This window comes from Contarinia nasturtii, unplaced genomic scaffold (genome assembly GCF_009176525.2).
Source record: "Contarinia nasturtii isolate CC-2019 unplaced genomic scaffold, AAFC_CNas_1.1 Cnas_scaffold_533, whole genome shotgun sequence".
Lineage (NCBI taxonomy): Eukaryota > Metazoa > Arthropoda > Insecta > Diptera > Cecidomyiidae > Contarinia > Contarinia nasturtii.
Genome location: NW_022197885.1, coordinates 1,707,076 through 1,729,064, shown reverse-complemented (window position 1 = coordinate 1,729,064; position 21,989 = coordinate 1,707,076). Strand labels below are relative to the sequence as shown.

Sequence of the window (21,989 nt, the reverse complement as noted above, 5' to 3'; positions counted from 1 at the left end):
TACATCATATTTTGATTTAAAGTTATTTCAGTTTTCGTTTTAAAAATAGAAATATCGTATTTTTCTTCTTTTATCATAGCCAGACATTATAATGAGATATTTTCAGCCAGATGATTCAGCCCAGCCAGATATCGTCAGGAGCTGAAATTTAGTGAAAACAATAGAAGTGATTGTTATGGCTATAATTAAACTTATATTGCTACAATCACTATAACAATCAATTTTATTGTTTTCATTCCATTTCAGCTCCTGACGATATCTGGCTGAGCTGATTCATCTGGCTGAAAATATCTCATTATAATGTCTGACCATAGCTAAAAAGAATGTTTCGTGTGCCTTGTTTTCATTTTCACCAGTTATATGAATAAAAATTCTCAATTTACCCAGAATTCAATTCTGATCTAATCCGTTTATTCTATAAGATGTTGGATTTTTATTGGTAACGAAAATAAATGTGCTGGTATTTCATATGCATTAGAGGGTTTTGCATTCAGACAAGATTCGTTATTATATGTAAATTTTATGTGATAATAAATGTGTGTCACAATATCCTTGCGAAGTATTAAAAATGATTTAGTTGGTTGTTCCGAAAGTTAGCCATCGACATTTTATTATGCCCGATTTTTATGGTCAGTCGATTCGCTTAATCGGCGATCTAAATTTTGCGTCGAAAATAAAGAAGTTGAATGATTTTGAATGTTTCTTGTTTCTATACTATTGTATATTTCGGCCGGTTTAGTTGATGACTTCATTTAGAAACCTATAGATTTTGCACAGAACCAGTTTTATTAACTTCAAGAGTCGAGACGAACGCACTTATGGCTCGTAAAAATTATGAACACCGCGAAAAAAAATGCACCCGAAAGGAAAAGAATACCACAGCAAAAAAAAGCTAATGAAAGCAAAGATGAAAAAATGGACAATTTGGATAACATAAAAGTTGTGAAGAACTTCATCCGAAGATGTTTAAAACGAAATAAAAAGCAGCAAAATAATTCGCCAGCATTTTCAAGGAAAACATATATAATTCTTGTGACTAAAGGGCGACCACAAAGCAACGGCTCAATGTATTCACATGAACGAATTTAAAAATGATGCAAAGTTATTTCATATCGCATCGCATCGGAGCCATATTGCAATGTAAGCGTGTAGCTAAACAAAGAATGAAAAGAAGCACAGCAAAGCAAACTGAACAATTTTTGGAATTTGTTTTACAGTGAAAACAATCTGAACTAGCTGCATAAGTCGGTTCCATTGTGATATTTCTGTTTTGTTGTTTTTTTCATTCCGTATGGAGCTCTATATTTGTAAAATTGCTGTATGTATATCTATAGATATAGTCAGGCCATGCCACACATGTATGTACTTCATTATTTTCGTGCTTCTTGATATTTCATTTTGAACTTTCTTTCGTTTTACCACACGTTATTGTCGTTTCGATTCATTCTTTGCACTTGGATGCAATGCGCTTGCTAGGAGAGCCAATATGTGTGCAATTATAAATATATAGGCATTTATTTTCGGTTGTTTCGCTTTATGAAGCGTTCACTTTGCGCACTTATTATGTCCAATACACAACTCATACGAGTAATGCTCAGTGCGTCTGTTTTTATAGGCGTATATACACTATGTAATTATATATTATTCAAGTGGACGACTAAACAATGAAACGACAATAAAAACAACTGAATGCGGTTCAATTCGACCAAAAAGAAATGTCTGAAATTGTTGAACTGCAAATAATTACATTATTGTCAATTTTTTCAAGTAAATTAAGGGAAAAAAATTTCAATTTATTTTATGCAATTTTTTTCGAATGCATTTTCTCATGCATCGTGATTTTAATTTGCGATTTTTTTTTTAAATTTTGCGATACATTTTTTTAAACATATTTTTAGATATTTTTATTTAAAAAAAAATGTGCAAAAAAATCTATGTTTTTCCTTTCATAATTTCAAGGCGGAATTCAGTAGTCAATAAGTGATTTGCTGTGTGCAATAAAAATATCAAAAAAATGTTTAAAAGTCCATTCTCGCTTCGTTTGCTATGAAATTGTAAGCGCATACAAGAATGTCAAGAGCTAAATAAATATCCGATGTCATTAAATTTACATTATCGCGTTCATAAAATCTTATTTTGTGGGTATTTACGATGAGAGTGTTACACAATGGTAGTAATGAATACAGCTCTACTGTGCTCTGTACATTTTCTCTTCATTTGTTCAATCCAAAAAAAAAAAAACAAAAAAAACCATCTCACAAACACAAAGCTACGCTTTTCTTTCATTATTGAGTGTGTGAATGGGAAGACTATATTTGAATGCCATGCATCGTTTTACTGGTGAGAATGTGACAACACTAGATGTTTTCTACTGACGTTTAACGAAGTGTTGCCTTATACGAAACTCATCGACAACCGAATGCGAGAAAGAATCGAGTATACTTTTGTAAAAAGAGACAAGTGTATTGAAAGACTTCTAGATCTGTCAACTGTCAAAAAGCATACGGCGTGCAATTTTCATTCGCACAAATTCATTCAAAATAACATCAATTCTTCAGCAAATACAACGAATAACATAATTTTCAACAAAGTCAAATCGTAAAAATTCACCAAAGAAAATCCATTGAAAATGACTGGTTCGGTGACAAAAGTACAAGTGTTGTCAATTTACAAACAATTACTGCGTGAATCACAGAAATTCGATTCGTACAGTTTTAGGTAAGTTAATGGAATTGGATTATAAATGCTTTAAAATAAATATTGTGGAATTATTTAAAAATATTAATTTCATATGTTTCTACCCGTCGTTTATAGAAATTACGCCGTGAGACGAATCAAAGATACATTCAAACTCAATAAAAGCATAACTCAAGCAATTGAGGTGCAGAAACAGTATCAAATTGCTAATGAAAATTTGGGCATAATTAAACGACAGGTATGTATTTCAACGATGATATTGTTAAGAAATATGTAGCTCATTCAATTTATCTCATTAAAATCACAGGTAATCATTGGAAAAATGTATTCAAGCGACAAATTAGTCATCGAAAATCCTAGTAATAAGTAAGTCAAACACATCAAGCTACACACTTTGAAGTCTATTGAATGTTTGGTGCAAACTTCTAAGCAAATCCCATGGATCAAAAACAAATATCGAACGATGCATTTGAAAATGATAAACAAGCATTAGTTTTGGTTTTTATAGAATGAACGAAAGCAGTAGTCTTTGTTATGTCAATTTGATACATAATTTAAATGAATAAAATCTATTACAAATTATAAAGAAGAAGATAAAAACGAAGTCCGGGTTTTGTTTCAATCATCATCTAGTCTCTCTCAAATTTTCATTGATATTTTTTCCATTGTGTCCATTAGCAATGTTATTATTTCAAAATTGTCAATAGCAACAACACCCTAGACACAATAGATGGCGTTGTTTCATTCACTGTGTTTCTTTTGCTTTTTTTTCCATTGTGAAAAAAACCTATCTCGTATAGAAAGCACATTCATTGAAAACACACTGTTGACTTCTCGTTCATTCGGTGTCGCGATTGACAACAACAACAATAACGAAGGCAACAGCAGTAAAGAAGGCATGCCGATACAAATTATCGTCGTAAAAATTAACACACATAATCGACGATCGTACGATAGACGTATACGGTGTGTTTGTATGCGTTAATGACCTTTCCATGGGCACGCTAGACCCATGTGTGTGCAAGAGCTATCGTAATACGTCATGCGGCTCGAAAACACATGCAAAATAATATTCAAAACGTACTGAGCAGCCGTCAAGACATCCAACATTGTATACGAAAATTTCATCACATATATTTTCAACTATCGTGCTTCAGTCATCGCATGATTTAGCTGGCGTTCGGATTAGAGCGAGTGTCTTTACCTAACGAATTTACTCACATTCCAATTTTTAATTTCTAATTTGAATAAAATTCGGTTTTCTCTCATAATTTTATTGCTGATTTTAATTCATCTTTCAAAATGTCACAGTAAGTTTCCGTCATTATTTTCGGATATGTGTGTGTGTGTGTGCTTTTATTCTTATTTAATGTGAAATTGTTGAATGATGTGATTTGTCAAAAAAAGAGTATATTTCTAATGAATTATGTGGTTGTTGTTGTTGTGTTTCTCCACAGAAAAGCCGATATTGCATTAATTGGTTTGGCTGTCATGGGCCAAAATCTGATTTTGAATATGGATTCGCATGGATTTGTCGTCTGCGCCTATAATCGTACCGTCGATAAGGTATGACCATTAATTTTTAGAAATCTTCATAAATCAAAATTTGGCACTCAATTATTGACGTACTTGTACGTGTGGATTTTTTTTTTAACCAAATCATGGTGTTTGTTTTAATTTAATTTCCTGATTTGATTTGAATTTGAAATAAGGTGACGCATTTCTTGAACAATGAAGCCAAAGGCACAAATATCATTGGAGCCACTTCATTGAGCGATATGGTCAGCAAATTGAAAACACCACGCAAAGTCATGCTCTTGGTCAAAGGTAAGCAAGCATACATTTCATAATAAGTCGTTTTTAGTCACCCTTTCCCTCTCTCCCTCTCTCTGTTTCTGTTATTTTTCAATTCATTTGTTTCAAAAAGTGTTTTGTTCGCTTTATGACTATTACAATTGAAAGCATATTTTATTTGCAAATTGAAACGTTTGTGCGTTATGTAAGGTTCCTGTGACCGGATTCAATGTTAATCGCGGCAATTTTTTTGTTGTTGCTTTGCATCTACTGTATTGTGCACATACGCAATATACATCGTCATTGCGCACGGCTAGTAATAACAATTTTGACGTTATAATCGTGCGCATGCTAGTTGTTGATTTGGTATGTTCAAAGCACAGTGTGTTTCGCACAGAGTTGTGTGCCGTGTAATTTTTATTGCAATTGTGCGCGCGCTCATACACGCGCTGATAGTATGAATATATGTGAGAAGTCACGCAGAACTTTTTTTTTATATATTGGCTGTACTTAACGATTTGTACGAAATGACCTTCCCATTTCGAATGTAAGTGCGATTCTAATTTATTTCTTTTTCTTTGAGTTTGATATAATTCAAATGTCAGTTAACATCGAATGTTCATTTACTTGAATTAATTGGCAAACGTAACGGTTTCATTCACATTCGATCGTGTTGAAAAATCAATGAGTATCAAGCGAAAAAAGAAACAAAAGTAAAAGGTTGTATATCGTAATATATTTTTTTTTTAAATTGAGTGTACGCATAATTGCGTTCACAATTTGCCATCACACATTGTATAGATGAATTGTTGATTTTTATTTTTCAGTCAACAACCTTGTACTTCGCTGATGTGTTAATGATGTAAAATCAATCATTGTTTTTGTGGCTCAAATGTTTTTTTTTAATTAAGTACTTTTGAATTTCGTGGTTCGTTTTGATTTTAATTCGATTAACATAACAATTACTTCTTTTCTTTTTTCTGGACCGTTTGTGATTCATGAGATCGATGATAAAATATATAGACCTGCATTGAGGTCAATTCGAACAAAATTGATCAAAAGCACTGAATGACGGAATGATTTAGATAAGATTCGATCAAGCGATAACAAACACTTCTCCAAAAATGGAAACTTTTTTTTGCCTTTCAATTGGAATAAACATTATCCCTATCATTATTATTAAGTCATAAACAAACAAAAAGTAATGGCGTTTGAATAATGATTCTTCTTTTTGTTTGCTTATTCTTTTCGTTCGATTGTAGCTGGATCAGCTGTAGATGCTTTTATTGATCAATTGGTGCCATTGTTGTCGGCAGGCGATTTGATCATTGACGGTGGCAATTCGGAATACCAAGACACCGCCAGACGATGCGAAGAATTGGCAAAGAAGAATATTTTGTACGTTGGATCCGGTGTGAGCGGTGGTGAAGAGGGTGCAAGATATGGACCATCACTTATGCCAGGTGGTCACAAAGAAGCATGGCCATTGATTAAGGATATTTTCCAATCGATTGCTGCCAAATCCGGTTCGGAACCATGCTGTGAATGGGTTGGCGAAGGTGGTGCCGGTCACTTTGTTAAAATGGTACACAATGGTATTGAATACGGTGACATGCAATTGATTTGCGAAGCATACGATTTGATGAAGGCACTCGGTCTGAGTCAAAAAGAAATGGCAACCGCATTCGATGAATGGAACAAAAGCGAATTGGATTCATTTTTGATTGAAATTACACGTGACATTTTGAATTATAAAGATGAAAATGGTTATTTATTGGAGCGTATTCGTGATACAGCCGGTCAAAAGGGTACTGGTAAATGGACCGCAATCTCTGCATTGCAATATGGTGTACCAGTTACGCTAATCGGTGAAGCCGTATTCTTCCGCTGCTTGTCGGCATTGAAAGAAGAACGTGTTCATGCCAGCAAACACTTGAACGGACCAAGTGGCAACAATGGTGTCGCTGATCGTGCACAATTTTTAAATCACATTAAAAATGCATTGTACTGCTCAAAAATCGTGTCGTATGCACAAGGTTTTATGTTGATGCGTGAAGCAGCCAAAGAATTCAACTGGAATTTGAACTATGGTGGAATTGCATTGATGTGGCGAGGCGGTTGCATTATTCGTAGTGTATTTTTGGGCAACATTAAAGAGGCATACACACGTAATCCACAATTGTCGAATTTGTTGTTGGACGATTTCTTCAAGAAAGCCATTGAAAACTGCCAAAATTCATGGCGTCAAGTTGTAAGCCAAGCCGTTTTAATGGGTGTCCCAGTGCCAGCTTTGTCAGCCGCTCTTGCTTTCTACGATGGATATCGTGCCGAAAAATTGCCAGCCAATTTATTACAAGCTCAACGTGATTACTTTGGCGCCCACACCTATGAATTGCTCGGCAAAGAAGGTAAATTTGTACACACAAACTGGACCGGCACCGGTGGCAACGTTTCAGCCAGTACTTATGATGCATAATTTATTACATCCGGTAACAATCAATACTAAAAGAAATTTTATAAAATCAAAACAAATTTCAAACATTCCAAGTATTGACACTAATTTCTTTTTTAACAAAATTATTTCTTTTGTATTTTGTACAAATAGTTGTTTGTTATTGCACACTTTTTTTACGAATTTTTACATACTCCATGGATGGAATTCTACGTTAAAGTTGGAATAAAAACAAACATAAAACAAAATAATAAACGGGGACTTTTATTTTTCTGTATAAATTATAGTTAAAATAAATAAATAAACAAATAGACTTTCAGTACGGATAAAAAACAGTATTCTGTCTCATTTGAGGAATCGACTAAGCAAATTCATCATCGGTGTATAGAATCCAGTAAATTGTTCTAAAATCGAAATTTTACAGTCTTTAAATACACGTTCACAGGGTGCACCTTCTTTTCCAAGCTTTTCAGCGCGATAATATTCCAAATCCGAATAATCGGAAATTTGGTCTCGTGTTGTTGATGGCCTGAATGAAACGATTAAACCAATAATTTATAAACCATTTTTGATTCAATGTCATACGTAAAGAAATATTTAAACTTACGACATCACAATATGCATCAGTTCGCCCAGAATTCCATTCGAATAATCGAACGGTGTTTGGGCCGATTCACAAATAATTCTCATTACACATGGTTTACCTGAGAGGCCCTTACTGTAACATTTGAAAGATAAAATTCTTATTCAATTTGAACATTTTTCAATTTTTTTTTTTGTTAAAAAAATAAAAAAATTGAAACCTTTCAGCGATTGCAGCAATTCCTTTGTAAATGGTCCAACGTGTTGTTCCCAAATTCTGTGGCCTTTTCAATGCCAATGGATCTTTCGATCTATCAAAATGTTCTTCTTCAAACCATGACCTTTCATCCGAATCCGCATCACTTTCATTCAGCGCTTCTGTTCCACTTTCAACAACTTCAGCTACGACCTTATACTTTTCAAATCGTTCATTTTTCTCATTATCATAACCTTTATATTCATGCAATGTATTTTCGGTCGCTTCAGTTGTAACTGTTTCTTCAACAAAACGTTTTCGACGTTTTGCTCCCGTTATTGGACGTGTCGTTAGATCATACGGATCAGATAAAATGTTTAAATAATTCGATGCATTTTCTGGTAGAAAAAATTCGGCTTTAAAAACGTAGCCAATTGTCACCGATTCAAGCTCCAAATCCACAGGAATACCGATGCCGGATATAATCTGTACGAACACAATATAGACACTTTAAAATGATTCGTACACTTTTTTTTCATTTTCGACCAATTATACCTGTACACGAGTCGGAGCAGTTGGCGGAAATATTAGAAATCGACGAGATCGATGCGCCAATGAATTCACAATTGTCATTGAAATAATCAAAATCACAAATACGCATCCAAACTTATTCATCGTCATTAAAATGCGTTCAACTGAATAATAATGATGTTATCGGAGATACGGCTAAAATTAACTACATCACCGTACGTAATATCGATTGTAACAAGGCCTAACAAGTGCTCATCGTCAGATTCATGCAGCGAGATTCATCAATTAACACCCATTTAACCGTTTTACAAACGATATAACGGTCCCGATTGGAATGTGGACAAAATGTATTTAGAGCAATATTTTTTATCGCACACTCATAAATGCCTATCATTTAATGTAAAATAAATTGTGACATCACAAAATAAATAAGCAAACAAGATTGTGGAGCTGTTTGTAAAGTTCTTGTATGAATTCTTATTTGAGACTTTTTATTCCATTGTATTTTTCCACCAAAAATTATTAGAATGATTATTTTTCATTTTCCAAAAGATAGACCAGTTTCAATGCAAAAACGACAGAATTTATTTGAAAAATTCGGTATGATTGAGTTCGTGACGCTACACACCTCAAAATTGTATAATTCTATTTTGATTAGCAACTTTTTTTTACTCAAGATTATTTGTTTAAATCTATAATCGGTGTATAAATCCCAGAAAATTGTTCAAGCAGTGATGTTTCACAATCATTGAAAATATATTGACATGGTGCGCCTTCTTTTCCAAGTCTTTCTGCATGATGGTATTCCAAATCTGAATGATCTGAAATGTCATCATGTGTTGTTGATGGCCTGCGAAAAAATACTTTCGTCATTTTAGTTTAGACTATTTTAGAAATAGATTAACCTACGTCATTACAATGTGCATCAATTCGCCAAGAATGCCATTGGAATAATCAAACGATGTGTGTGCTGATTCGCAAATACTTCTCATTACGCACGGCTTGCCCGCCAGTCCTTTGCTATAAAATGGTAAACTTAATTTTTATGTTTCTATACATTGATTGATAAAAAATACAGAAAAAAAATGTCATAAAAATCGAACCTTTCAGCAATTGTGGCGAAGGCTTTATAAAGAGTCCAACGCGATGTTGCCGTATTTTGAGGAGCATTTGACGACATTGGATCATCATTATATTCATGATTGTGCGGCGCAACTATCAAGCTTTCGTCATCTATTTTTCCATTAATTTCTCTCGCAGATTCCGTGCCACTTTCAACAATTTCAGCTTCAGCATTGTGCCTTTCGTATTTTTCATTTTGTTCACCATCGAAACCGTGATGTTGATCAAATGATTCGGTTGTCGTTGAAACATCAGCTAATTTCATGGGTGTCGTTTCTTCAATTGAACGTCGATCGAATATATGTGTTGATAGGTCAAATGGATCTGCCAATGGATTTATAAAATCCGATGCGTTGTCCGGAATATAAAAGTCAGCCTTAAAAACATAACCAATTGTTACCGTTTCAAGATCCAAATCAACAGGTATACCCAATGCAGATAAAATCTACAAGAATTCAACATTTCAATGAATATAATTATAGATATTTATAACACAATAATGCAGTTGCAGTTTAATCACTTGAATTCGTGTTGGAGCAGTTCGGGGAAATATTAAAAATCGCTTGGATCGATGATTAGTTGAACTAATGACTACTGGAACTATCAAAAATAAAAACAGTAGCATAGATTTGCAATCGCTTAATTTATTCATACTTGAAAATGTGAAAGAACGTTCTGCAAGCTAATGTCCAAATTGACTGCGATGTTATTTGTTCCAATCAATTTTATAGTACAGTATCAATCTTCCACCAAACTTTCGTCTCATGCTTCATTAATTAACAAAAATGAAAAAAAGAACTTTTTGCACCAAAAAAATGCAACGGGTAATTTATCGATAAAAATAGAGCAATAAAGAAAAATGGAGCATATTAGTGGAAAAACAAAAATTTGTTGTTGTCATTTTTTTTATTAAACATGCTAAATTAATTTACAATATTTGTGAGTAAGTCCATAATTGGTGTATAGACGCCGGTGAACTGTTCAAGAATCGACATTTTGCATTCTTTGAAAATATTTTCACACGGTGCACCTTCCTTTCCCAGTTTTTCAGCACGATAATATTCATAATCTGAATAATCCGATACTTGGTCTTGTGTTGACGATGGCCTAAAAGATATTTCCTTTTGAGATATTCTCCACGTCAATTTGAAACGTGATCAACTTACGACATAATTACATGCATCATTTCGCCCAAAATCCCATTGGAGTAATCAAATGGCGTATGAGCCGATTCACATATACTTCGTAATACACACGCTTTACCTGACAATCCTTTACTGAAAAAAAAATTCATAGAAACCATATTTTAGAATTCAAATAATTTAATTTATTTCTTTTTAGCTTAAAATAGTCTGATTTAGTTTTTGGTTTTGCCGGCAATTTGGTGTTATGAAAAGATTCATCGGGGAACTTGACAAACCTGTCTGCTACAGCTGCAATTCCTTTATACAATGAAAAGCGTGATGTTCCCAAATATTGTGGAATTCTTAAAGCTCTTGGATCGTCTCTATAAGCACTTTCTTGATCAATCCACAAGCCATTATCAATAATTTCTTGTCTGTCATTTAATTTCTTCCCGGTCTCCGTTCCACTTTCAATTACTTTGGCTTCAACTTCATATCTTTCGTATCGTTCATTTTGTTCCCAATCAAAACCCTTGTTTTCGTCATTTTGTTGTGGTGATTGTGTTTGTTGTTTGGCATCTAGAGATCGTCGTTTTCGGTTCATTCCTGATATTGGTTGTGTAGTCAAATCAAACGGATCGTTCAACGGATTTAGATAATTCGAGGCATTTTCTGGCAAAAAGAATTGCGCTTTAAAAACATAGCCAATTGTCACCGATTCAATCTCTAATAATGACACCGGAATACCAATGCCAGATATAATCTAGAGAAATTTAATCTTCTATTTAGTTTGATTGAATGTAATCGATGAAATTCACTTTTTTACCTGTACTTGGGTTGGCTGTGTACGCGGAAAGGTTAAAAATCGACGAGCACGATGTGCTGTGGAGCTCTCACATACAGGCGACAAAAATAAAACAAAAATTATCCAATTTTTTATTGAACTCATGATTTACGGGAAAATGAAGACTTTTTGAAGTAAAATCCATCGAAATACTACGTCAAATGAATCAATTTGAGATGAAGGTGATGCCATGAACCCAATCAGCATAAAAACCAGTAAAGTTCTTTTGCATGATTTTATAATTAGTATTTATTTGTGTTTTCTATAAACTATTTATTCACTCATTGTTTCAAACGGAACTTAAATTTAATTAAATTACGAAATAAAATTGAAAATTCGTGAATTATTAATTATTCCAAAAAAAGATGTTTCTTTTATTTCTTAGCACAGAAAATTACGGTATATCTTCACGAATCATATCCGAATAGATTCCACTGAATTTATCTAAAATTGATATTTTGCACTCTTTAAATATATGTTCGCATGGTGCACCTTCTTTCCCCAATTTTTCGGCATGGAAATATTCATTATCATCATGATCAACAATCTCGTCTCCATCATCGGTTAGTGAGGGGCTAGAAATATTCATAAGTTGACATATGTTTGAATATTCAAAAGTATTTTTTATTTCTTACGTCATGAGAATGTGCATCAATTCACCAAGAATGCCATTCGAATAATCAAATGATGTATGCGCTGATTCACAAATGCCTCTTAAAACGCAAGATTTTCCATCTAAACCTTGTCTGTAATTTTTTTAAATTTTATCAACCTTGATTACCTTAAATCGATTGTTACCAGGAGATAAATACCTTTGTGAAAGTAATGCTATACTTTTATAAATACCCCATCGTGCCACTGATATTTTTTTCGGTTTTTTTGGATGCACATTTTTTATCCATTCCGCGTGATCTTCTTGGTTCCAATAGTCTGCTTCAGTCATTTCATCCTCATCGTCCGTATCTGTTCCGCTCTCCACCACTTCAGCATTGGCTTCGTATCGTTCAATTTTTTCATTTGTTTCACTATCAACTGACAATATTGCCGGATTTTCGGTTGGTTTTGGCACTTCAATTGTACGAAAATCGTCACGTTTTTTTCGAACGTAAAATCCCGTTATTGGTCTTGTCGTCAAATCATATGGATCATTGATGAAACTTAAAAAATTCGTTGCATTTTCAGGTAGAAAAAATTCCACTTTGTTAACCCAACCAACTGTTACTGATTCAATCTCTAATTCAACGGGTATGCCAATGCCGACAATCATCTGAATCACATACAAACACACACACAAGAATATGGAAATTATTTAAATTGACTCAACAGATGAACGTTTGAATTACCTGCAAACGAGTCGGCGATGTTCGGGGAAATGTCAAAAATCGCTTCGATCGATGTTCTGATTTTGATAAATTTATTGAAAAAATAATCAAAAATTCAACGAAAAATAATCGCCAAATCATTTTTCTTCAAAGCAAATAAATGAACGAGTAAAATGATGAACGGATGAATACACTATTAGAACTAAGTCACAAATGAGCAAAATAGCTTCAAAACATGAATGATTCTGGCCTATATATGTCATTAAAACATAAAAAGTATTGGGATAGAAACGAAAATGTGTTAATTAACCTACGAAATACTATGCAAAACAAAACAAAAATTACGGAACACAAACAATTCTGGTTTTCAGTTTTATAAATTAATGTCGAAGATGGTAAACCAAATTTTTCTGGTATCGATGCATAAATGAGTGAAAGTCAAAAAATATTTTAAATCCCCAGGGGTCCGCAGAAAAATTAACCAATTTTATCAAAATGATATGATTTGAATTCGAGCCATATCGACCTTATAAAAACCTTGTTGTATAATAAGTCCAAAAGCTTCCAGAACATTATGCCGCCATGAGGGTGATGTGCCACCAAACATTTGATGTACAGTGTCAACACTTTGTGCAGCACATCAAGCCATAATAACTTCCATTAAAAAAAAATCAATTTCTTTTGATCAAAAGAATAATTTTTTAAACACTTTCTTCTGTCGCATAGAATAAACACTTTCTTCTGTCAAATGCTGACTGTCAGCAATTTTTGTATGGCGGTGTTACATTTCAATAAACTCTCAGGAGAAGACTCACATTCATTCTCGGACAATCATATGCATATATCAATTACGACCAAAATCAAGAGGTTTCATCGAACTTAAATCGTCGTCACCAAGTGCTAAGCCTAGAATTGTGCCCAATTATTTCAGCCATCCAGATGATATGTCTGCTATATTACGTGCTTTGAAAGAACAAATCGCTTTGGATAACACGACATCATATCGCAAACATGAGGGCGAATTTTTAAGGTTACCGCTCCCCGAATGCGATAAATTCGAATATAGATCGGACGAATATTTAAGATGTTACATAAAATATATGAGCTTCACCGTTTACAATCCACTTGGCACAAGTAAAATGAGTCCCGACAGTGATGTAGATGCCGTGCTTGATTCACGATTAAATGTTCGCGGTGTGAAACGATTGAGACAAATCGATGCTGGAATTAGTAATAATATTTTATATTAAATGACGCAGGAGATTTTTTTTATTAAATATAATGATGTTTTGTGTATTTTCAGTGCCTGAGCCGGTGGGCGCCAATTTAGATGCGTCCTGTTACATGGTTGGTGAACTTGGTGCCGATATAATCAAGGAAATGAGAAATGCTAAATACCAAATAATACCGAAAAAATTCAATTTCTTTCACATTTACAAGGACATCACAAAAATAAATGCACAATTTTAATTCTTCATCAAAAATATTTGAAGTTGTTAGGTATTCAGATCAACTAAACATTTTTGATTAAATAAAATCGCCTTAATGATATGAAATATTTAAGGATTTCAAACTCAACATACTATAATATATTATTGCTTTTTTTTCTATTCATTGAATGATCAAAAAATCGTCAAGTGCCATTAACTTAATACAACAATTGCTCACTCAATGTGAAATGAAAGCGATCATATTTCATTAATACGCACTCAAAGCTATCATAATATTGTGAAATTCGCTGATTTCCACTTAATTAGTCATCAATTATAAGAAAATTCCAAGCTTTTTCTTGAGATTTTTTTATTATTATTTTCAAAATTCTCACAAAATTCGTTTTTGGAGCGAAAAATCGATTTTTTTTAAATATAAATTCAGAGGTAGTTGTTTTCTGAGATTGATCCGTTCATCACGTGCGATTTGATCTTCCGAAATCATGCGAACAATGCGTTTGGTTTGGTTGAGTAAATCCCAGTAAATTGATCCAATATAGACATTTTACACTCATTAAATATATGTTCACATGGTACGCCTTCTTTTCCGATTTTTTCCGCATATAAATATTCATTGTCTTCATATTTGGTGATCGGATCAATTGTGGAGGAGGGTCTGAAATATAAATGAGTCATTTTAAAATGAAATCAATTAATTTCAATTGTTACTCACGTCATGACGACATGAAATAGCTCTCCAAGGATTCCATTTGAATGGTCAAAAGATGTGTGGGCCGATTCGCAAATACTTCTCAAAACACACGGCTTTCCAGGCATTCCATTGCTGAAAATGATATTCATGGAAATTCATTGTAAATGTAAGAATGGCATGAAAATGTGAAGAAGAAATCTTACTTTTCTGCAATTTCAGCCAATCCCTTGTAGACTAGCCAACGTGTTGATGCATAATTATTGATGTCATCTGAACTGTCAATGCTGTTGGACTCGGTACCACTTTCTACAACTTCGGCTTCTATTTGATGTCTTTCATATTGTTCATGTTGTTCACTGTCGTATCCAGTCGATGCTGAATCATCGATATTCTCGTGAATTGAACGTTTGTTAAAGGTTGTGATTGGATGCGTGCTCACATCGAATGGATCAGAAAAAACGGCCCAGAAATCGGTCGCATTCATCGGCAAAATGAAACCAGATTTGAATACGAATCCCATTGTCACCGCCTCTAGTTCGAGATCGACGGGAAGACCAACACCTGCAATAATCTGAAACAAAATAAGTTTGTATGCAATTTTTAACACTTTTCACTTTTTCGTTCTAAAATTACCTGCACAACTGCAGAATTTCGGCGAACAAATGGCAAAAACCGTTTTGTTCTATGGTCGAATGCAACATTTGTTTTGAGAACAACTAGAAATAAAAGAAATAAATGGAACGTAAATTTTTTCATAGTGATTTTTTTCACGTTAGTGTATCACTTTGCCAGTCGAATCTACAAGAATGAAATAAAATTACGACTTTTTTTTCTTTTTAAAATTTAAGTAGATCATATTTAAATAATAACATGCATTGTAAATTAGCGTCATCGTTTTCATTTATAATTTGTGTATTTTTCTCGATTTTTCTATATTTAAAATGAGGATGTACCGTAAATTTATTCGTAGTTTATTAAAATTCGGCAGAAAATATTTACATTTAATTTCCATATTCCAGTAAATAAAACTAGACATCGGCAATAGAACAGATTTACATATGAAATATTGCGATTTCATTTCGAAACAAAATTTTATTCTATTTGTGGTGTTATTTAGCGCGATGCAATTAGTTAGAATAATCTTTTTTCAGATGGGTATAGTTTGCTTCATTTCGAATGAGTGAAACGTGTTCGCAACAAATGTATTAATTACAATTGATTTGTTTGTCTCGCATTGCCAATTCTGAGTCTGACCATCATAGCGAATTTTGCTTTCGAACTGAACTAGTTTTGTCTGAGCATCGATTATCGAAACAACCGTTCTACATGCAGTTGCCGTGAATCAGTCCAACTTATGGTATATTCATCGCAACATTTTTCTGAATTTTTAAACCAATTAAATTGATCATCCGCTGTACTGTGGTAAAAACATGAATATGTTCTACACAGTTGTCATCACCATCATACTAATTGTGTGTCAACAAATAGTCGGTTCGATTGCATTAAAAAACAATAGCGAAGAACATGAGCGTAATAAGCGCTTTGTTTTTTTGAGAGGCAGCGGAATTGGTGTGAGTTAAAATAATTTGGTGATTTAAATGAAAATTTCGGGATTCTTTAATGCAATTACATTTTTAGTACTTGGTCGCGTTGGCAATTCCAACAAGTGCGGTAAATCGACAGCGTGTTTATATGGCATTTAATTTTGAAGCGCATTATGGACTTGCTAGCGCCGATACATTTTTGACATCGTTAAGGTCACCGGTAGGTTATTTATCAATTGCCATTGAGTTGTGGAAGTTCCTCATTTAAATTCCTGAACATAAATAATAACCAGTTGATTTGAATAGTTTCCAGGCGATGATTTAAGTCAACGTAAGCGTGATTTACGTGGCATCATGGTTGATGACCGACTCAAACATTTTTCGGGAAATAAAAATGTATACACACGAAAAAACTTTTATCGAATCCTCGAGCAGCAAATAAACTCGTACGAGATAACTTTTTTGAGTTTTGTAGAAAATATATTTTTTTTTCTAATTTCTTCAAATATTTTCATACAGTTATGGTTATAACGGAACTTCTTGTTTATTACGAACGATTTGTGAAACATCGGAAACACCATTTCATGAGTATAACGGCGTTTTTGGCAATATCTTTCATATTTTGTTTACGTGAGTGTGATTTATTCATTTCTATTCATGGTTCAAACATTCAATAGATTCAATAGTCAAGTTTCCATTTCAAATACTCATAATTTTCACTGAATTGATTACAGGCCATCCTCCTCAAAAGCGGAAAACATTAAATCAACTTATTATGAAGCGGAATATCATGGTCGAATCCAAGATTGTCAACAATATATCGATGCTTGCAATGTCAGTTTTTTGGACTTGATTTCTCATATGATTACTGTAGAATCGCGTAAAATGATGTAGAAATATATGCCAATAAAAATTGTAATAAATGACACTTTGTAAACTTTTATTTTCGGTAGATGTCACATTTTACTTTAAAAAAAAGAATTGAAACCTTGGCCAAGTGAATGAGAAAATGGAAAGTGGATAAAATGATTTACACTATGATATATAAGTTAACATGAAAAGGTTCAGCAACAGAGCTCGATATCACATCCCACATCTTTGTGTCAATGACCTCAAGCTCAATCCGACAGATTTATTACACCGCTATCTTTTACACGTTAATAAAACATTTTGCTGGCGTATGTGTTGCGGTTAATGCTCAACATTACCGTTAACTAAAAAGTGAATACACTGTACTTGCTAAAAATACCACATTTACATAATGGAATGCAGAACAATGATACGATAATAAGTATTGCTAATATTGCGCACTTGAATGTGAACGTCTCTTATGAGCAGTAAAAATTTAACGAAAAATAGATCATTTTTAGCAATTACTTGAACAGAACTGTACTTCAATAGAAAATTAGTTTTTTGTAGCATTTTACGGAAATAGTGTTGAGATCGGTTTGGTATTTTATGTGAAGTAGTCTTGTTTCATGAAAAGAACATCGTATTTTGTTTGAAAGATTACAATTTTTATGATGATTTCCGACGTAAATTTTATTTATTTGTATTTTATTTGCTTGATAAATGTTGTGTGGGCTTCAAGTTGTGAGCATGACAGTTGTGTTATTGATGCAGCAAATAAACGAAACATTCGCAACGAACGTGCACTTTTATTTCCACCATCGAGTACAATTGGTGTATGTTGAATTTGTTTTCAGTGATTTTATTCAATAGATAATTTAGTCTTAGTGAGAAAATGAATAAATTTTGAATTAAAACATGTATTGTAGATTCTTGCCGCAATTGCCGTTCCGTTGGATGATCGAAAGAATGTATTTCTTTCTTATAACTTTGAAGCTAATTATAATAGCCCATTTAGAGGTTCGGACTATATACCGGGGCCACTCGATCGGGTATGTGCTCTTTTTATATCCATTTTTTTATCTTTTTAGTTTATTCCACCGAAAATGAAATAAATCTTATTGTAAATTTTTCGCTGTAGTTACAAATAGAACGTTCATTTGGCACTGGAGCCAACAATTCAAACGCAAATGCTAAATCTCAAACTGAAAATAATTTTGAAAGTGAAGAATCGAACGAAACGATCTCAATGACCGAAACCACTGCATCACCAAAGGCAAGGAGGAGTTTAATTACTAGGACCAATATTTACAAAACGATTGAACGGAAATTGAACGCGTTTGTATTTACAATAAGAAAAATTAGCAGAAACGAAAGATGATATGTTTGAATTTTTTTCCATCAGAGCTGGATACAATGGTCACGATTGTTTGTTGCGTGCCATATGTGATGCTGCCGATATTCCGCTTGGTTTACACAATGGCGTTCTAGGAGATTTAATGCACATTATTTTCACGTAACCCTTCATAACTGCGTTCGCATTAAATTACGACCGAAATACAATGTACATTTGCTTTTCATTTGCTTTGTAGGCCATCATCATCGGCAAAAGAGAATATTCTGTACGATTTTTACGATGCCGAAATGCACGGAATGCTCAATATGTGCAAACGTTATAGCAAGAATTGTCCAGAGAGTATATTGGATTGGATCAGTCTATTTGAGCAACGATGATTACGAATTTACGTGTCACATATCATATTCTATTCTTACATTTGTCTGTGTAAATAAATCGTTGAGAGTGATGAATTAGTGTCTAAATCGCATTGGAATCCAATGTATTTTTTATTCATTTTATCGAAAATATATATATATGCACACAAAAACGCTATAATTAAATAAAAAGAGTGTTGAGCAGATTTTACTGAAGCTATTAATATAGTTTTTAGTTTGTTTTGACAATGGTTCCATCAGAGTTGACTTTTGAGCTTGCTGACTTTGTTATTATCATCTCAACAAAATAACACATTTTCACTTGATATTTTGTTGAATTTGCTTTTCAAATGAATATTAAAGTTGTATTTTGTGTAGTTTATGGATGTTCAGTACTGGAATGTGTAGCAAAATTGTCGTCGGAATTAGAATCACATGAAAGAACTGAGATTTTATCGCGAAATGTGCGCGTTACTTCATATATACCATATCAATCTGGAATCAGCGTAAGAAAAATTAATCGTATTTTCAAATTTTTTTTTTTTTTTTTTCAAAAAAACAACTTGATAATATCTTCATTTTAGTCGACGGTTGGATTAGATATTCCAGTAGATAATGGTCGCGGCGATATTTTTATTTCGTTTTGTTTATCGCTCGCATATGGACAACCAGAATATAATACACCCGACGGAATTAATCCACATCCTCATAAAACGGTTGGTTCCGATCTTATTCGCCTCTTTGGCAATATAAATTCAAAATTTGATAAAATGTTTGAATTTTTTTTTCAAGCTTTATGGAGACACAATAGATTCGATAAAGCGTTCAAATCGAAACACATTTTTAACACGGCGAAAATTTTTCCGCGTCTTTGCCGACAATTTAAAAGAGTAAATTTTACTAATCATTACTGTCCGAAGCAGTTTTACTTTTTTCCACTTTATTTTCAATTTTAATATTTTAATTGCAATTTGATAGAAAAGGATTCAATGCAAATCACTGTATTTTAAAAGCAATATGCGAAACGGCACAATATCAGTTTGGCAATGAAAATGGACTGCTCGGCGATATCATTCATATTTTGTTCACGTAAATATCACTTTAGATTATACGTTTTTTGGGCACATAGTCGTTCTGAGTGAATTATTGACACTTTTTTATAGGCCGACGACGTCAAAAAATGAAGGCCTTCCGACAAGATTCTACGAAGCAGAAATGAATGGCCAATTGAATTTATGTGAAAAAAAGTACGACACAAATTGTCCGATCTCCATTTTTGATTCAATAACGATTATGAAATAACTCTACAAATAAAATGAAATGAAACCAAATGAAATTTTTCCACTAATTGCACTGAAACTGACCACTGGTGAGAGATGCTAATTAATATTTAATGAAAAAAAGAATTTCAAAAGATGTTTACCAATTTAGTTCATTTAACCATTAAAAATATGATGGTTCTGCCTGGTACACATAATTTTACCTCTATTTGTGTGAATCAATCGGTTCATTTAAGCCGCCATTCCATTTTTGTTAGGAGTAGTTATAAGTTGCGTCAATTTGCGTCACAAATATTTTATTCGGACAAAAATGGAGCGAAATATTTTTAATTTGGTTTTGATTTTGTTATTTATTGAGATGCACGAAATTTCAAGTTCAATTGAACAATCACGGCAAAAACGGGTCATTCCAACCCCATATTCGCCGTTTCAAACAATGTTTTCGGTTTGTTATTCAATAATATACCTTTGTTCAGACAAATTCCACACACATTTCTTTGTCTTTTCGGCAGCTTAGTGTTGGCCTGGCTATTCCAGTTGATAATGGTCGCGGCGATATATTTATGTCACTTTGCGTTCAATCGAACTTTAATCAACCAACTTTTTCACCATTGGAGCCGCCACTATTTCAAACGGTATTTTGCATCATCTTATGATAGCTCGTTGAATACTACTTTCTCTTCTTTTTTTTCAGATCCATGGTGATCAGGACGAAAGGAAATTGAAAAAGGCGGATTTCAAAGATGGATCCGACGATGAAACAATAAAAACAAAACAAAACGAAAAAAATGAAAAACCACCGGAAATATTTAAAAAGTTGCTGGACACCACAACACGTAAAAAATTCTTCAAATTGCTTGAGCATAAATTGAAAATGTAAATTGTAATCGAAATCAAAACTGCCGCAATTTTAATGAGATTTTTTTTTTTAAATAACTCAATAGATATGGCTTTAACGGTGAATCATGCCTATTGAAAGCAATTTGTGAAGCATCCAGCCATTTATACGGCAAATACAATGGCGTCGTTGGTGATATTGTACATATCCTTTTTTCGTAAGTTTTGTCATTCAAACTTAAGTACAGGTGAAACCTCTCTATAATGGAAACTGCCCTTTGCGTCATCGACGGTTAACTTGAGTTTTCCGTTATTGGAAGTTAATTTTGTATGGAAAAGGTTAACATTTAAAAACGGTCAAAAGATGGAAAATTCCACCGTTTCTTCGTTATTAGGAGTTTCTTTACTGTACATGAAATCATTTTAATTGTTTTTCTTTTAAGTTTTCAACTTCATGCTTTATTTTTTCTAAGGCCATCAACTTCTAGAGATGAGGATTTACCTTTTGCTTATTACAAAGCGGAACAACATGGCAACGCTGGAAGATGTAATACAATTTATGGCAAAAAATGCCCAATCGGAATATTTGATTACATTTCTTTTTTGAGTGAAACTTGATTTTATCTTGTCAAATAAAAGACCATGAACATTCAACAGTTTTTCATTTCATTTAAAATCGGTTATATTTTTCTAATAGATACTAGTTTTCAGTTAGAAACTTCGAATTATTGAGATTTAATTTAATAAATCGAGTTAAATTTTTGATCACTGACTTCTAATCGATGCGATACTAAAATGGAGTAGTCTCACATTATCTTTTGATCCAGTCCTATTTTGTTGATCTAACAATTCGATCTTGCTACTTGTTTTTTGCTAGAGAAAAATCTCAAAGGTGCTATTAACAGCTAGAAATTCATCGTTTGCTGCACCGAATTAGAATAAGAATACCAAAAGAAGAAC

The 21,989-nt window shown here is 33.2% G+C and overlaps 7 protein-coding genes across 7 annotated transcripts; 4 read left to right on the top strand and 3 right to left on the bottom strand.

Moving 5' to 3' along the window:
* Nucleotides 1–2,482: 2,482 nt before the first annotated feature.
* LOC116339775 (LYR motif-containing protein 4) lies at nucleotides 2,483–3,301 on the top strand. The gene is made up of 3 exons (XM_031765813.1): nucleotides 2,483–2,718; nucleotides 2,815–2,935; nucleotides 3,005–3,301. The coding sequence occupies exons 1-3, from the start codon at nucleotides 2,630–2,632 to the stop codon at nucleotides 3,065–3,067; spliced, it is 273 nt and encodes a 90-aa protein (XP_031621673.1). The 5' UTR covers nucleotides 2,483–2,629; the 3' UTR covers nucleotides 3,068–3,301.
* A 540-nt stretch (nucleotides 3,302–3,841) lies between these two features.
* On the top strand, nucleotides 3,842–7,198 carry LOC116339869 (6-phosphogluconate dehydrogenase, decarboxylating). Its single transcript, XM_031765944.1, has 4 exons — nucleotides 3,842–4,007; nucleotides 4,155–4,263; nucleotides 4,410–4,524; nucleotides 5,754–7,198. Exons 1-4 carry the CDS (start codon nucleotides 4,000–4,002, stop codon nucleotides 6,965–6,967), a joined length of 1,446 nt encoding a protein of 481 aa, XP_031621804.1. The 5' UTR covers nucleotides 3,842–3,999; the 3' UTR covers nucleotides 6,968–7,198.
* Nucleotides 7,199–7,204: 6 nt separating this feature from the next.
* Nucleotides 7,205–8,452, bottom strand: LOC116339870. Its single transcript, XM_031765945.1, has 4 exons — nucleotides 8,277–8,452; nucleotides 7,747–8,207; nucleotides 7,551–7,661; nucleotides 7,205–7,472 (listed from the first exon to the last, which is right to left on the bottom strand). Exons 1-4 carry the CDS (start codon nucleotides 8,400–8,402, stop codon nucleotides 7,289–7,291), a joined length of 882 nt encoding a protein of 293 aa, XP_031621805.1. The 5' UTR covers nucleotides 8,403–8,452; the 3' UTR covers nucleotides 7,205–7,288.
* A 3,284-nt stretch (nucleotides 8,453–11,736) lies between these two features.
* LOC116339695 lies at nucleotides 11,737–13,271 on the bottom strand. Its single transcript, XM_031765723.1, has 5 exons — nucleotides 13,202–13,271; nucleotides 12,686–12,741; nucleotides 12,155–12,609; nucleotides 11,978–12,088; nucleotides 11,737–11,917 (listed from the first exon to the last, which is right to left on the bottom strand). The coding sequence occupies exons 1-5, from the start codon at nucleotides 13,269–13,271 to the stop codon at nucleotides 11,737–11,739; spliced, it is 873 nt and encodes a 290-aa protein (XP_031621583.1).
* Nucleotides 13,272–14,510: 1,239 nt separating this feature from the next.
* Nucleotides 14,511–15,592, bottom strand: LOC116339848. Its single transcript, XM_031765916.1, has 4 exons — nucleotides 15,440–15,592; nucleotides 15,010–15,377; nucleotides 14,828–14,938; nucleotides 14,511–14,770 (listed from the first exon to the last, which is right to left on the bottom strand). Exons 1-4 carry the CDS (start codon nucleotides 15,560–15,562, stop codon nucleotides 14,596–14,598), a joined length of 777 nt encoding a protein of 258 aa, XP_031621776.1. The 5' UTR covers nucleotides 15,563–15,592; the 3' UTR covers nucleotides 14,511–14,595.
* Nucleotides 15,593–16,058: 466 nt separating this feature from the next.
* Nucleotides 16,059–17,278, top strand: LOC116339847. The gene is made up of 5 exons (XM_031765915.1): nucleotides 16,059–16,377; nucleotides 16,445–16,570; nucleotides 16,657–16,796; nucleotides 16,870–16,980; nucleotides 17,085–17,278. Exons 1-5 carry the CDS (start codon nucleotides 16,237–16,239, stop codon nucleotides 17,242–17,244), a joined length of 678 nt encoding a protein of 225 aa, XP_031621775.1. The 5' UTR covers nucleotides 16,059–16,236; the 3' UTR covers nucleotides 17,245–17,278.
* Nucleotides 17,279–17,739: 461 nt separating this feature from the next.
* On the top strand, nucleotides 17,740–21,761 carry LOC116339694. Its single transcript, XM_031765721.1, has 13 exons — nucleotides 17,740–18,035; nucleotides 18,129–18,251; nucleotides 18,341–18,537; nucleotides 18,605–18,715; nucleotides 18,792–18,923; nucleotides 19,891–20,001; nucleotides 20,076–20,149; nucleotides 20,429–20,637; nucleotides 20,705–20,827; nucleotides 20,887–21,068; nucleotides 21,137–21,247; nucleotides 21,503–21,576; nucleotides 21,727–21,761. Exons 1-13 carry the CDS (start codon nucleotides 17,871–17,873, stop codon nucleotides 21,759–21,761), a joined length of 1,647 nt encoding a protein of 548 aa, XP_031621581.1. The 5' UTR covers nucleotides 17,740–17,870.
* Nucleotides 21,762–21,989: the final 228 nt, after the last annotated feature.

Excerpts from the sequence above, each read along its gene's own strand:
- LOC116339695 (XM_031765723.1), bottom strand. The coding sequence starts at position 13,271 with ATGTTTGGTGGCACATCACCCTCATGGCGGCATAATGTTCTGGAAGCT. Across the intron at positions 12,089-12,154 it reads ATAGCATTACTTTCACAAAG|ACAAGGTTTAGATGGAAAAT; the intron begins GTATTTATCTCC and ends AAAAAATTACAG. Across the intron at positions 11,918-11,977 it reads TTGATGCACATTCTCATGAC|CCCCTCACTAACCGATGATG; the intron begins GTAAGAAATAAA and ends GAATATTTCTAG.
- LOC116339869 (XM_031765944.1), top strand. Across the intron at positions 4,264-4,409 it reads ATAATCGTACCGTCGATAAG|GTGACGCATTTCTTGAACAA; the intron begins GTATGACCATTA and ends ATTTGAAATAAG. Across the intron at positions 4,525-5,753 it reads AGTCATGCTCTTGGTCAAAG|CTGGATCAGCTGTAGATGCT; the intron begins GTAAGCAAGCAT and ends GTTCGATTGTAG.
- LOC116339694 (XM_031765721.1), top strand. The coding sequence starts at position 17,871 with ATGATGATTTCCGACGTAAATTTTATTTATTTGTATTTTATTTGCTTG. Across the intron at positions 18,252-18,340 it reads TACCGGGGCCACTCGATCGG|TTACAAATAGAACGTTCATT; the intron begins GTATGTGCTCTT and ends TTTTCGCTGTAG. Across the intron at positions 20,150-20,428 it reads GAATGGCCAATTGAATTTAT|CCGCCATTCCATTTTTGTTA; the intron begins GTGAAAAAAAGT and ends GGTTCATTTAAG.
- LOC116339848 (XM_031765916.1), bottom strand. The coding sequence starts at position 15,562 with ATGAAAAAATTTACGTTCCATTTATTTCTTTTATTTCTAGTTGTTCTC. Across the intron at positions 15,378-15,439 it reads GAAATTCTGCAGTTGTGCAG|ATTATTGCAGGTGTTGGTCT; the intron begins GTAATTTTAGAA and ends ATTTTGTTTCAG. Across the intron at positions 14,939-15,009 it reads TTGGCTGAAATTGCAGAAAA|CAATGGAATGCCTGGAAAGC; the intron begins GTAAGATTTCTT and ends TATCATTTTCAG.
- LOC116339847 (XM_031765915.1), top strand. The coding sequence starts at position 16,237 with ATGAATATGTTCTACACAGTTGTCATCACCATCATACTAATTGTGTGT. Across the intron at positions 16,378-16,444 it reads TGAGAGGCAGCGGAATTGGT|TACTTGGTCGCGTTGGCAAT; the intron begins GTGAGTTAAAAT and ends TTACATTTTTAG. Across the intron at positions 16,797-16,869 it reads CTCGAGCAGCAAATAAACTC|TTATGGTTATAACGGAACTT; the intron begins GTACGAGATAAC and ends ATTTTCATACAG.
- LOC116339775 (XM_031765813.1), top strand. The coding sequence starts at position 2,630 with ATGACTGGTTCGGTGACAAAAGTACAAGTGTTGTCAATTTACAAACAA. Across the intron at positions 2,719-2,814 it reads TTCGATTCGTACAGTTTTAG|AAATTACGCCGTGAGACGAA; the intron begins GTAAGTTAATGG and ends CGTCGTTTATAG. Across the intron at positions 2,936-3,004 it reads TGGGCATAATTAAACGACAG|GTAATCATTGGAAAAATGTA; the intron begins GTATGTATTTCA and ends TTAAAATCACAG.
- LOC116339870 (XM_031765945.1), bottom strand. The coding sequence starts at position 8,402 with ATGACGATGAATAAGTTTGGATGCGTATTTGTGATTTTGATTATTTCA. Across the intron at positions 8,208-8,276 it reads CTGCTCCGACTCGTGTACAG|ATTATATCCGGCATCGGTAT; the intron begins GTATAATTGGTC and ends GTGTTCGTACAG. Across the intron at positions 7,473-7,550 it reads CTGATGCATATTGTGATGTC|GCCATCAACAACACGAGACC; the intron begins GTAAGTTTAAAT and ends CGTTTCATTCAG.